We start from the raw sequence: 13,762 nt of genomic DNA on the forward strand, positions 1-13,762 counted from the left end.
TTTCAATTACCGTTAATAGCCGAAATAGTCTTACTCGGTTGACTCATTTTTTTCACTTATAAACTGACGAACCCACTATGAAATTTTGTCAGGAAAAAAAATCTAGCGTACTAAGTTACCTTTTTTAGAGTAAGTATTATACATATACAGAACAAAAAGTATAGATATTGCATAATTAGAGTTGATAGAGCTATGCAAATATTCAAACAAATATTAAATACAACTTGTAGAAAAAGTTTAATGAAAGGTCAAAATATTAACAATATTAGAAAAATGTCATTAGATTCAACGAAATTAGAAATCACTAAAACTACCACACCAAAGGAAAAATTGCCAAATGATCAATTGATATTTGGTAAAACTTTCACTGACCATATGTTGGAAATTGAATGGACTCAAGAAAATGGATGGGGCGTACCAAAGATTTCACCTTACCATAACTTTTCGTTTGATCCATCAACCGTAGTCTTCCACTATGCGTTCGAATTGTTCGAAGGTATGAAGGCATATCGTGATACCAACAACCAGATTAGAACATTCAGATCTGATAAGAATATGATAAGAATGAACCAATCTGCGGAAAGAATTGCTTTGCCAACTTTCGATGGGGAAGAACTCATGAAGTTGATTGACAAGTTTTTGATTACTGACGAAAGTTTTGTTCCTCAAGGTGCTGGTTACTCATTATACTTGAGACCAACCTTGATAGGTACCACTGCCTCGTTAGGTGTTGGAACCCCAGACAAGGCCTTATTATATGTTATTGCTTCTCCAGTCGGTCCATACTACGGTACCGGTTTCAAGCCGGTTTCATTAGAAGCTACTGACTACGCTGTCAGAGCTTGGCCAGGTGGTGTTGGTAACCGTAAATTAGGTGCCAACTACGCCCCATGTATTTTACCTCAATTAGAAGCAGCTCAAAGAGGCTACCAACAAAACTTGTGGTTATTCGGTGACGAAGGTTATGTCACCGAAGTCGGAACCATGAATGTTTTCTTTGCTTTCAAGGATTCTGAGGGAAAGAAGGAATTAGTCACTGCCCCATTAGATGGTACCATTTTAGAAGGTGTCACCAGAGATTCCATCTTGCAGTTATGTAAGGAAAGATTACCTTCCGAATGGACTGTTGTCGAACGTAAATTTACAATCCACGAAATTGAAGAAAGAGCCGCAAAGGGTGAATTAATCGAAGCTTTCGGTGCTGGTACCGCTGCTGTCGTTTCTCCAATCGAGAGAATTGGTTGGAAGGGTAAGGATATCTCAGTTCCAATTACTGCTGGTGATGCTGGTGAATTAACTACACAGGTTGCTGAATGGATTAGAAAGATTCAATACGGTGAAGAAGAATACAAAAACTGGTCAAGAGTTGCTAAATAGGTTACTTACAGTTGAATTTAATATATGATTTATGCTTGTTTACTTTATAGCAGTAAAACCTATTTGTAATGCTAATCTATATGCTAGTTAATTCTTTCAATATCAGGTAATTTTTGAATTTCATTTAAAATATAATCCCTCTCATCGATTAGATTTGAATCGTTGAAACTGTTAATGTTAAAGTTTCTGAAAAATGCTATGAAATTCTCTTTATTCTTGATAAGGATATCCAAAATCTTTTGGGATTTTTTAGGCTTAGCAACGAAAAATTTAAAAATATGGAACCCTTCGATCTGTAGATTTTTCAGCTTGTCACTTAACAACAACATGATTAATTTCAAGTTGTTTGTATCGTCGAAGTATTTATTCAAAAAGAACTGGTTCTGTCTCTGCAAAACTAGCTCTGCCAATAATCTGACACTTTGGCGCTTTGTAACGTAATTGTTCGACTGAATCAACTGGTTTATATGGGATGTGAAGATCTCATAGTTACTGGCTAGAAATTCCGATACTAACTTCTTGTGCGTCGTCAATAAATCATGCAAAGTAATGAATGAATCAGTAGCAATCTCGAATATTGGGATTTGAACATACTTGAAATAGCTCCAAAACAATGGGTTGTTGATGATGAATTTGTTGATCGCTTCAAATTTGATGCAATCTCTCAAGATTTGCCCGCAGATCAACCCCGTTTCTTGGGTTTCCGGTCCCTTCATCAAAAGAACTAGTATATCGGGCTTCGAGTTAAGAAGGTAGCTTACGGTGGGAGAAGTGCTCCCAATCTGTCGTCGTAAGAGTGTCAGGAACAATATCAACACATCCTTTCTCGAATCAAAGTCCAATTTACGCATATTAGAGATCAAATGGTAGAGACAATCACTCGAATAAATCTCTTGTGCTAATTGTGATATTTGCTCCGGTTGCGGTTCACTATCGTCTCCCCCATGGAGAATCACCTTGATCTGCTTCAAATACCTTGAGCATTCGTCCTGATACTTCTTATTGTTATCATTATTAAGATCTAGCTTCGCCACTTGATCATTTAATACCCTAACCAAATCTGGCGCTGTTTTAGGATTCCTTTTAAATAAAAATGCCATATCTTCTAATCCAATTTTCTGGCGCTTAATCTTCAAAAAACAAAATCACAACTTATTTTATTTACCAAATCCTTTAAAATTACTTAGCTGGCTATCTCACTTCCTTCTTATTCTCTTAATTTCCACCAAACCCTTAAAATTGCTATTATGGCGGCTCTATGTGTTCTATCACCTAATGAAATTGAATAAGAATCTTGATTTGCAGGTTTATCCGGGAGCTGGAGATTTTGCATGTTAGATTCTAGATCTATATGATCATATATCCGTAAGAACTAGTTGGATTCAGGAGGGTGTAGGAAGTCATTGAGATGGTTTCTAGAATAGATGTATGGCAGCCCGCGTCGGTTAATAGAAGTAATAGGCCCATCTTACAAGAAGGAGAGCATAATCTATACGTGCGAGATAATATAGGGCTATACCAGGGTAAGCTGAAAATCGTGAATAGACAAAATGGAAGGGTCTATTTAACAAATAAGAGGATAATATATCTAGACAACGAAGACGTCAAGAAATCTATGGCCATTGAATTGAAGAATGTGTCGAGTGGTGAGGTAATCGAGCGGTTTTTGAGATCGTCGCCCAAGGTGAAGCTATACTTGAAGGAAGAGGCAGACGTGCAGCAATCGTCGACGAAACGAAGCGACAGCAACAGATATAAAGTGATGGCCCATTGGGTGTGTATCATATGCTCATTTAATAACCAAATACTGGTTGAGACGAATTTGGATGGCGATCTTCCAAAATGTGGTTCTTGTGGAATCAAGCCGTCGCGAGACCAAATAGTGAATTCCATAGAGCGAAGACGTACAGAGATACCGACCAACGTAAATAACGACCAGGATCCTAAACCAGACAAAGCCCCAAATCAGCAGACTTTGCGCGACGACCAATGCCCCAAATGTACTTTTATCAATCATCCAGCCTTGAAGTACTGCGAATTATGTGGGAGCGAGTTGAATTCATCGCTATCGAAGAAATTGAAAGATAGGCTAAACTTCACGGATAATGCAGTCATTATACCAGAAGATGTGAACCCGATGAATATTTTGCTAGAAAATGATTCGGAAGTGTACACCAATAATAAGCCATACATCAAGTTAAGTTTTCGAAAAAATGGTGAATCCCAGTTTTATCAAATATTAGCAGATATGATAGGTAAGATTAAATGGGAAAAACTTGTAAATAAAGGCACAATTAATGAGAATGGGGTGAAGGTGAACGACTATTCACCAACACCACCTCCTCAGCAACAAATAAAAGGGGGTGGAATCCACGGATTGGAGCAAATCGGAGAGCAACAGCGGAAACAAAATGAATTAGTATTATCTACGTCATTGGAGGATCTTGAACAATTGATGTACAAAGCCCAAGATCTAATCAAATTATCATGCTCGTTCGGTAAATTAGTTAAAACAACACCTCAAAACATAAACACGATTATTCCGCCATTGAACATCAAGAAAACGTCTAATTTGTATCATCAAGAATTGGCGAGACATATTAGTGAGTATCTTACCAACTTCCAGTTGACGAAAAGCTCATCTATGATAACATCCCAAGATCTTTATGCCTATTATAACAGATATCTCGTATCAACTCAAGGCTTTGGTACCGACTTGATTCCACATGTCGATTTTAATAAATCACTTAATCTATTTGATAGCTTAAAATTACCTATTGCCTTAAAAAACTACGAACGATCTGGATTGATAGTTATTTGCTATAAGAGGAATAACGATTATAGCGAATTTATTGTCAACTTCTTACGTTCGCAGGAGCGGCTGTTTACCCATGACAAAGTGAAAAACGAAATCCTTATGAGCCTAGAAGAACAAGAAGCCGATCAAGATGGGTACATAGAAGAAAATTATAAATTTTTCAAGGGAAACACTATTCCTGAGATTTGTGATGAGCTCGGTTGGTCGTATGGTATTACGATCGAAGAAATTGAAAAATGCATCGAATCAGGCTTAGTAGTAATCGACCAGAACATCCTGGGCACATTTTACTTTATAAACCGCTTCATGGAAAATACGTCTGGCGATACAGAAATAACTGAAGAATTAGTTAATCAGATCAAACAAGAAGTACTTCTGGAACAAAAGAATATAACTGAAAACTTGAAACAGCAATACTACCTTGAGCGGAATCAGAATTTAATAAACTTCAAGCCTGAAATCAATTATGATTCAGCAAGCCCTGGCTCAAATGTAACTCCCATATCTAATGCAAACGCAACCCCAGCTCATGGTGCAGGAGTTGCTAGTTATTCTCTAAACGACCTACAGGGTTTGAATTTCTCTTAAATAAATCCTACACATGTGTTTGCAATAATTTTAATATACAACATTACAGCATCTGAGATTTTACTCCACCAAAATTAACCAATAGATTTATTAGCTGTATATCGTAATAATGCATTAGTTTTACTGGTAGAGATCTAAAAAGAGTAAAAGATAAGCCACTTTTTACTAGAACAATAGATTCCTTATCAATTATTGACGATAATTATTATGTAATCAACTTGATATGATTTTGCTACAATATTTGATAACCGAATCGCCTAGATAACAGATTATTAGAACATTTGAAAGTAGAACCCTGTCAGATGAGACGTCGGGCCATCGGGCCATTAAGTAGTGCACTTATCTGTACCAATTAAACTAAAATAGAGCTTGTATCTCTTATCGTAAAATCAAATAATCATGAAATTTATTCTTCGAAGATGACAAGCAATATATATAGGTTCACCTGGACAAGAAAAATATCTCTGATTTAGTAGAATAGCCAGATATAAGAAATTGAATAATAAATATGACTGAAGTATATGTTCCATTACCTCAAGCTGCTGGTTACGCAGTAGTAGTAGGGTTGGGAGTTGTATTTGCTGCTGGTATGATCTTAACTACGTTTGTTTTAAGAAGATACAATAAAGAGATAATCACTGCTGAAGAGTTCGCTACGGCAGGTAGATCAGTTAAGAAATCGTTGATTTCTGCTGCCGTGGTGAGTTCGTGGACATGGGCTGCAACTCTTTTAACATCAACCACACAAACTTATAATAACGGTATTAGTGGTTCATTCTATTATGCTGCCGGAGCCACATGTCAGATTGTGCTATTTGCATGCCTTGCTATCAAGGCAAAAGAGAGGGCACCAGGAGCACATACGTATCTTGAAATTGTTAAAGCCAGATATGGTAGCGGTGCACATGGAGTTATGTTGTTCTTTGGCCTTGCTACAAACGTTTTAGTTACAGCCATGTTATTAAGCGGAGGCAGTGCTGTTGTTAGTGATTTAACTGGAATGAATACAGTTGCCGCTTGCTTATTATTGCCATTGGGCGTAGTGGTTTATACGTTATTCGGTGGTATCAAGGCAACTTTTTTGACAGATTATGCGCATACAGTCGTTATCATAGTTATTATTATGGTGTTTTCTTTCAGTGCGTTTGCAACTTCGGACAAATTAGGATCGCCAGCAGTTGTTTGGGAGGCAGTTACTAAATTGGCTGAAACTCAGCCAAGAGAAGGTAATGCTGGTGGGTCTTATTTAACTATGCACTCAAGATCTGGAGGTATTTTTTTCGTTATTAATATTGTCGGAAATTTTGGTACAGTCTTTTTAGACAATGGGTATTTCAATAAAGCTTTCGCAGCGGACCCTTCTGCAACTTTGCCAGGTTATGTTTTGGGAGGATTAGCATGGTTTGCAATCCCAATGCTAACTTCAACATGTTTGGGTCTTGTAGGGTTGTCGTTAGAAAACACTGAATATTGGCCTACATATCCTAATAAATTAACTCCAGAACAAGTGAGTGCTGGTTTGGTATTACCAAATGCTGCAGTTGCATTATTAGGAAAAGGAGGTGCTGTTTGCTCATTGTTGTTGGTGTTTATGGCTGTAACCTCGGCAATGTCTGCAGAATTAATTGCGGTTTCCACTATCTTCACATACGATATTTTCAGGACCTACGTGGATCCAAAAGCCAGTGGTAAAAAGTTGATCTTCATGTCCCACATGTCGGTGATAGCATTTGCCTATGTGATGGCAGGTTTTGCAATCGGTTTGTACTATGCTGGAATTTCTATGGGATACTTGTATGAGTTAATGGGTATAATAATCGGAGGAGCCGTGCTTCCCTCTACTCTTACGTTACTTTCCAGAAAGCAAAACAAACAAGCTGTCATCTTCACGCCAATCTTAGCTACTGGATTTGCCATTTTCTCTTGGTTACTCTGTACAAAAATGAAGTTCAAGACTGTTACTGTTGATACTACGTTTGAAGACGATTCGATGTTAACAGGAAATGTGGTTGCATTATTATCTCCATTGGTCTTCATTCCAATCTTTACTTATGCTTTCAAACCGCAAAACTTCGACTGGAACATTTTAAAGGAAATCAAGAGGGTTGATGAAGAAGAAGAGATCGCTGAAGCTACCGAGGGGAAACATACAAACTCTGGTGATTTTGAAAATGTTCATCCTGCAAAATCCCAAATCAGTATTGTAGCTAGCGAACTTGCAGAATTGAAAACGGACCAGATAGAAATTGAATCTAAAATGCTCAATAAATCATTCAAGAAGGCTGTCATCATATGTATTTCCTTAACGCTATCTCTTGTCATATTATGGCCTATGCCAATGTACGGCTCGTCATACGTCTTTTCCAAAAAGTTTTTCACGGGATGGGTTGTGGTGCTTATTATCTGGATCTTCTTTTCTGCTTTCTTGGTTGTTGTATGTCCATTATGGGAGGGAAGAGAAGGTATTTATATAACCATGAGAGGTATTTATTGGGATTGTACTGGTCAAACGTACAAATTACGAGAATGGCAAAATTCTAATCCTGAAAAGTTACATTCTGTCAATTCGCAAATCAGTGCACACGTACTCAACTTCAACCAAATCCATATAGTAGATGGTAAAACCCTCGATGACGGCTATAGAACACCAAGACAAATTGACGACATAATAGATGACACCAAAAAGGAATGATCCTTTCGTATATAACGAGTATTTTAGAATTTATAGTAATCTTTGAAATCTTATTACTTACGTATTGCCGCAAAATTTACTTCTTCGCTAATTCTACTGGAACTAAAACCACAACGGCGACATTGGTGAGTGTTCCATTCCCAACTATGTGCAATGTTTCTATGGTATTCTTATTTACGTTTCTTGCACCCGATTGGTTCAACTTACTTTCGCATACCTTCGGTATGAATTTTAACTATCATCTAACATATGCCCTTTGAATACTACTAGATGTATTGGTATTTGACACATTTCTTCCTTGGAAAGCTACGCCGATTAGCCATACAAAAAGTACACTATGCCTACATCTTGGCTCGGTACTTTCTATAAAAGTGCGACCGACCGCTGTATACGGCGTGATAGGGCCGATATCAGAATTATCAAAACGAGATCGCCCAATAGAAATACAGAATTAAGTACTGTACACAACAGAGCCATCACCAGTGTCCAAAGTATCCAAATTGATAGTAGGTCAAGCGGGCCGTCTTAGTTAGGTAAATCTAGTGATAGACGGCCCGCGACCGTTTATATCTCCAGCTTTAGACTGCAGATGAACCGAGATCATCATAGCTTCGGGCTAGTACGAACTGATAAGGCATTTTACTACTTATTGGTGTATATATATAGGGTAGTAGTATCTTTGAATATGGGAGATTTGAAATTTGGAATATATTATTAATTTTAATTATATTTAGCTTAGAATATCACTATTGCTTTAATATTACTTCGAGTATTATAAGTGCTTAAGATGTCATATATTGGATGGACTGTTCAGGATTGGATTAAATTCCACTTCGAGAACACTCCTAATGAATCATTCGCTCTATTGATAGAATTGGTCAAGTCTCAGTCGACAGAGGATCCAGCATGGATTTCTTTGGCAGATGAAGAGAGCTTGACGCACCAATGGAAATTTTTACAATCAAAATCGAATAAAATGAGTTTACCCTTGTACGGAGTTCCAATCGCAATTAAAGATAACATAGATGTAAAGGATTTTGCTACTACTGCAGCATGTCCATCATTTAGTTATGTAGCAGAAGAAGATGCTACGACTGTGAAGTTGTTAAGAAATGCAGGTGCTATTATCATAGGTAAGACCAATTTAGATCAATTCGCAACAGGATTGGTTGGAACCAGATCACCATACGGAATTACACCCAATACATTCAGTAAAGACCATGTAAGTGGAGGATCATCCGCTGGGTCTGCATCTGTTGTAGCGAGAGGAATTGTTCCAGTTGCATTAGGAACGGATACTGCAGGGTCTGGTAGAGTACCGGCAGGATTGAATAATTTGGTTGGATTGAAGCCCACAAAAGGTGTTTTCTCGTGTAAGGGTGTAGTTCCAGCATGTAAGTCATTAGATTGTGTTTCAATCTTCCTGTTGAATTTGCAAGATGCACAATTATTGTTTAATGTAATGGCGCATGAAGATGGTGAACAAGATGAATATTCCAGAGTGATGCCAAAGAACCCATTAGTGAAATTTTCCCTGGCTCCAAAGATTGCTGTTCCTAACAACTTATTGTGGTTCGGTGAAGAAACTAATCCTAAATTATACAATGAAGCGGTGAACGTTTTTTCCAAGTTAGGAGGTGAAATGATTTCGTTGGACATTGAACCATTATTGGATTTGGCCAAATGTCTTTACGAAGGTCCTTGGGTTTCTGAAAGATATACGGCTTTGAAAGATTTCTTGGCTACTGACCCACCAAAGGAGGCGTTGGATCCTGTTGTACACTCGATTATTCAAGGTGGAAAACAATATTCGGCCGCTACTGCATTTGATTTCGAATATAAGAGACAAGGAATTTTACAAACGGTTAACAAGTTATTAAAGGAAATAGATGTGGTTATCGTTCCAACTGCTCCGTTGAATCCAACCATTAAGCAGATAGAAGAAGAACCTATCAAAGTAAACTCATATCAAGGTACCTACACTAATTTTGTTAACTTGGCCGACATGTCTGCATTAGCTATACCGGCTGGCTTCCGCCCTGATGGCTTACCATTCGGTATCACTTTATTATCGCATAAGTTTAATGATTATGCTTTACTTGAGTTAGCAAATCGTTACATGAAATTATATTCTCAATCAACTCCAAGATTTTTAGGTTGTTTGCAAGATAAAAATGTTTCTACTATGGGTGACGAGTTATTAAAATTGCCAGAAATTAACTTCAACACACAAATCAAACTTGCTGTTGTAGGAGCACATTTGAAAGGATTCCAATTATATTGGCAATTGGAGAAATGCCATGCAACATTTATTGAATCAACCAAAACATCACCAAACTATAAATTATACGCATTACCCAAGACGGGACCAGTTGCAAAACCAGGATTGAGAAGAGTTACCGAATTCGGTGCAGGTATCAAAGTAGAGGTTTATGCTATTCCGAAGGAGAGATTTGGAGATTTCATGAGCATGGTCCCTGAGCCATTGGGTATTGGATCAGCAGAATTGCAATCCGGAGAATGGGTAAAATCGTTTATTTGCGAAGAGTTTGGATATAACTTACCAGGTACAGTGGATATCACAGAATTCGGAGGATGGAAGAATTACCAATCTGTCTTAGAAAAAGAGATCAATAAAACCATGAGACCTTTTAAAACTGTATTAGTTGCTAATAGAGGTGAAATTGCTGTTAGAATCATGAAAACTTTGAAAAAATTGGACGTCAAATCCGTTGCAGTTTATTCAAATCCTGATAAATATGCTAAGCATTCATTGATGGCAGATGTTTCTATATCGTTAGATGGGGTGTCACCTTCGGAAACTTATCTTTCCATCGATAAAATTATTGAAGCTGCGAAATTTTCAGGTGCGGAGGCCATTATTCCTGGTTACGGTTTCCTTTCAGAAAATGCAGATTTTTCTGATCGTTGTATCAAGGAAGGGATTGTTTTTGTCGGTCCTTCTGGTGATGCTATCAGAAAATTGGGGTTAAAGCATTCAGCTAGAGAAATTGCTGCTAGAGCTGGTGTTCCATTAGTTCCAGGTTCTGACTTAGTTTTGGATTCTCAAGAGGCCAAGTCAATCGCTGCAAAATTAGAATATCCTGTTATGGTAAAGTCTACTGCTGGTGGTGGTGGTATCGGTTTACAAAAAGTCGATTCAGAAGATGATATTGAAAGGGTCTTCCAGACAGTTCAACACCAAGGTAAATCTTATTTCGGCGATTCGGGTGTTTTTATCGAACGATTTGTGGAAGATGCAAGACATGTCGAGGTTCAAGTTTTTGGTGATGGATATGGTAAAGCGATTGCCTTAGGAGAAAGAGACTGTTCTTTACAACGTCGTAACCAAAAAATTATAGAAGAAACACCGGCACCAAACTTAACTGAAACGACAAGAATCAAAATGAGGAAAGCATCTGAATCGTTGGCTGCATCGATCAACTATAAATGTGCTGGTACAGTTGAATTCATTTACGACGAAAAGAGAGATGAATTTTATTTCTTAGAAGTGAATGCTCGTTTACAAGTCGAACACCCAATCACTGAAATGGTAACTGGTTTAGATTTAGTTGAATGGATGTTATTGATTGCTGCTGACAAAGCGCCAGATTTTAATAGAGAAATAACTGTTACTGGAGCATCAATGGAAGCAAGATTATATGCAGAGAACCCTGTTAAGGACTTTATGCCTTCTCCAGGTCAATTATCTGAAGTATCATTTCCATCTTGGGCTAGAGTTGACGGATGGGTTGAAAAAGGTACTATTGTTTCTGCTGAATACGATCCAACGTTGGCAAAAATTATTGTTCATGGAACGGATAGAATTGATGCGTTAAGAAAGTTACGTGATGCACTTAATGAAACAGTTGTCCATGGATGTGTTACTAATATTGATTATTTGAGATCAATCGCCAACTCATCAATGTTCGCTGACGCAAAGGTTGCTACAAAAGTATTGGATACCTATGATTATAACCCAACAGCATTTGAAATTTTGAATCCTGGTGCTTATACAACGGTCCAGGATTTCCCAGGTAGAAAAGGATACTGGCATATTGGTGTTCCACCATCTGGTTGTATGGATGATTATGCTTTTAGATTAGCTAATAGAATTGTTGGAAATCATAAAACTGCCCCAGGTATTGAAATTACTTTTATTGGTCCTAAAATGTTATTCCACCACGACGCAATAATTGCTGTCACAGGTGGTTCTGTTGCAGTTGAAATTAATGGTACATACATTGATCAATGGATTCCAATTCACATTAAAAGAGGTGACAAATTGACAATTGGTAAACTTACATCAGGTTGCAGAGCTTACTTAGCGATCAGAGGTGGTATTGATGTTCCAGAATACTTGGGTTCAAGATCTACTTTTGCCTTAGGTAATCTAGGTGGCCATAATGGAAGAGTTTTGAAGTTAGGTGATGTGTTGTTTTTGGGTCAACCAGAAATAGCTGGCTGCAAATTGCCATCTGCTGTTTCTGAACCATCACCAATTCCAAAATGCTTGATCCCATCTTATGATTTCAGCTCAACTAAGAATTGGACTGTCGGCGTTACATGTGGTCCACATGGCTCTCCAGATTTCTTCAAACCTGAATCAATAGAGGAATTCTTCAGTGAAAAATGGAAAGTTCATTACAATTCAAATAGATTTGGAGTTAGGTTAATTGGTCCAAAACCAAAGTGGGCTAGAGCCGACGGTGGTGAAGCAGGATTACATCCTTCAAATGCACACGATTACGTTTATTCATTGGGTGCAATTAACTTCACAGGTGATGAACCAGTCATTTTGACTTGTGATGGCCCTTCGTTGGGTGGATTTGTATGCCAAGCTGTTATTGCTGAGGCAGAGATGTGGAAGATTGGTCAGGTCAAGCCAGGTGATTTTATTCAATTCGTTCCTATCTCTTATGAAGATGCTAAGGCATTAAAGCATAGCCAAGATAAGGTGATCGAAACTTTGGAAGGTGAATTACCAAGCATCGCAAATAAAGTATTAACAAAACCTGAAAATCCAATTATCGCAGAACATAAACCTAATACAAAAGCCCCATCGGTTGTCTATCGTCAAGCCGGTGATAGATATATCCTTGTTGAATATGGTGAAAATACTTTAGATTTGAATTTGAGTTATAGAATTCACAAGTTAATCAACATGGTCCAGGAAAATAATACACCAGGAATCGTTGAAATGTCCCAGGGTGTTAGATCTGTTTTGATTGAATATAACCACGAAATTACACAGCAACAACTAGTTGATACTTTGATTTCTTTTGAAAAGGAGATCACATTTGTCAATAAGTGGAAGGTTCCTTCAAGAATCATTAAATTACCCATGGCGTTTGAGGATAAGAAGACCTTAGATGCGGTCAAGAGATACCAAGAAACTATTAGATCTGACGCTCCTTGGCTACCAAACAACGTGGACTTTATTGCTGATATTAACGGTTTAACGAAAAATGATATCAAGGATATGATGTACTCTGCCAGATACTTGGTACTTGGATTAGGGGATGTATTCCTTGGGGCTCCATGTGCGGTACCATTAGATCCAAGACACAGATTGTTCGGTACTAAATATAACCCTTCTCGTACGTACACTCCTAACGGAGCTGTTGGTATTGGGGGTAGTTACATGTGTATCTACACCATGGATTCTCCCGGTGGTTATCAATTAATCGGACGTACCATTCCAATTTGGGATAGATTAACTTTGGGAACCTGTTCAGGCAAGCCATGGTTATTGTCTCCATTTGACCAAATTGAATTCTATCCTGTCTCTGAAGAACAAATTGATAAGCATACTGAAGAAGCTTCTGCTGGTAAATTTAAGGTTGATATTGTTGAGTCTGTATTCGACCACAAAAAGTACTTAGACTGGGTCCAAGAAAACTCAAAGTCCATAGACGAATTCCAGAAACAAAGTGGACTAAAGATAGAAGAAGTCAGTAACCTTATTAAGCAATCTAATGCCGAATTGGAAAAGAGTTCTATTACTCAAAAGACTGACGAGGACATCTACGGTGAGAATGTTGAGAAGGTATATTCTGAGTATTCAGGTAGAGTTTGGAAGCCTCTTGTTGAAGTTGGGGATGAAGTTAAAGATGGACAAGGTATAATTATCGTTGAAGCTATGAAGACAGAAATGGTTGTTGGGTCGACCAAAGCCGGTAAAGTTGTGAAGATTGTTCATACAAATGGAGATGTCATTGATGCTGGTGACTTGGTTGCAATTATTGAATGAAATAAAAAAAAATAGAAGCGTTATATAACACTGT

At 37.8% G+C, this 13,762-nt stretch overlaps 5 protein-coding genes across 5 annotated transcripts; 4 read left to right on the plus strand and 1 right to left on the minus strand. All coding sequences in view use genetic code 12, as the record gives it.

Annotated features, from left to right (window-relative positions):
* Positions 1-192: 192 nt before the first annotated feature.
* On the plus strand, positions 193-1,377 carry DEHA2D06952g (DEHA2D06952p; the record flags this gene model as incomplete). Its single annotated transcript, XM_458764.2, has 1 exon — positions 193-1,377. The coding sequence occupies one exon, from the start codon at positions 193-195 to the stop codon at positions 1,375-1,377; it is 1,185 nt and encodes a 394-aa protein (XP_458764.2).
* An 83-nt stretch (positions 1,378-1,460) lies between these two features.
* Positions 1,461-2,477, minus strand: DEHA2D06974g (DEHA2D06974p; the record flags this gene model as incomplete). Its single annotated transcript, XM_458765.1, has 1 exon — positions 1,461-2,477. The coding sequence occupies one exon, from the start codon at positions 2,475-2,477 to the stop codon at positions 1,461-1,463; it is 1,017 nt and encodes a 338-aa protein (XP_458765.2).
* Positions 2,478-2,785: 308 nt separating this feature from the next.
* Positions 2,786-4,783, plus strand: DEHA2D06996g (DEHA2D06996p; the record flags this gene model as incomplete). The annotated part of the gene is made up of 1 exon (XM_458766.1): positions 2,786-4,783. One exon carries the CDS (start codon positions 2,786-2,788, stop codon positions 4,781-4,783), a length of 1,998 nt encoding a protein of 665 aa, XP_458766.2.
* Positions 4,784-5,291: 508 nt separating this feature from the next.
* On the plus strand, positions 5,292-7,475 carry DEHA2D07018g (DEHA2D07018p; the record flags this gene model as incomplete). The annotated part of the gene is made up of 1 exon (XM_458767.1): positions 5,292-7,475. One exon carries the CDS (start codon positions 5,292-5,294, stop codon positions 7,473-7,475), a length of 2,184 nt encoding a protein of 727 aa, XP_458767.1.
* Positions 7,476-8,262: 787 nt separating this feature from the next.
* Positions 8,263-13,728, plus strand: DEHA2D07040g (DEHA2D07040p; the record flags this gene model as incomplete). Its single annotated transcript, XM_002770225.1, has 1 exon — positions 8,263-13,728. One exon carries the CDS (start codon positions 8,263-8,265, stop codon positions 13,726-13,728), a length of 5,466 nt encoding a protein of 1,821 aa, XP_002770271.1.
* Positions 13,729-13,762: the final 34 nt, after the last annotated feature.

The sequence above is a fragment of the Debaryomyces hansenii genome, assembly GCF_000006445.2.
Source record: "Debaryomyces hansenii CBS767 chromosome A complete sequence".
NCBI classification, from domain to species: Eukaryota; Fungi; Ascomycota; class Pichiomycetes; order Serinales; family Debaryomycetaceae; genus Debaryomyces; species Debaryomyces hansenii.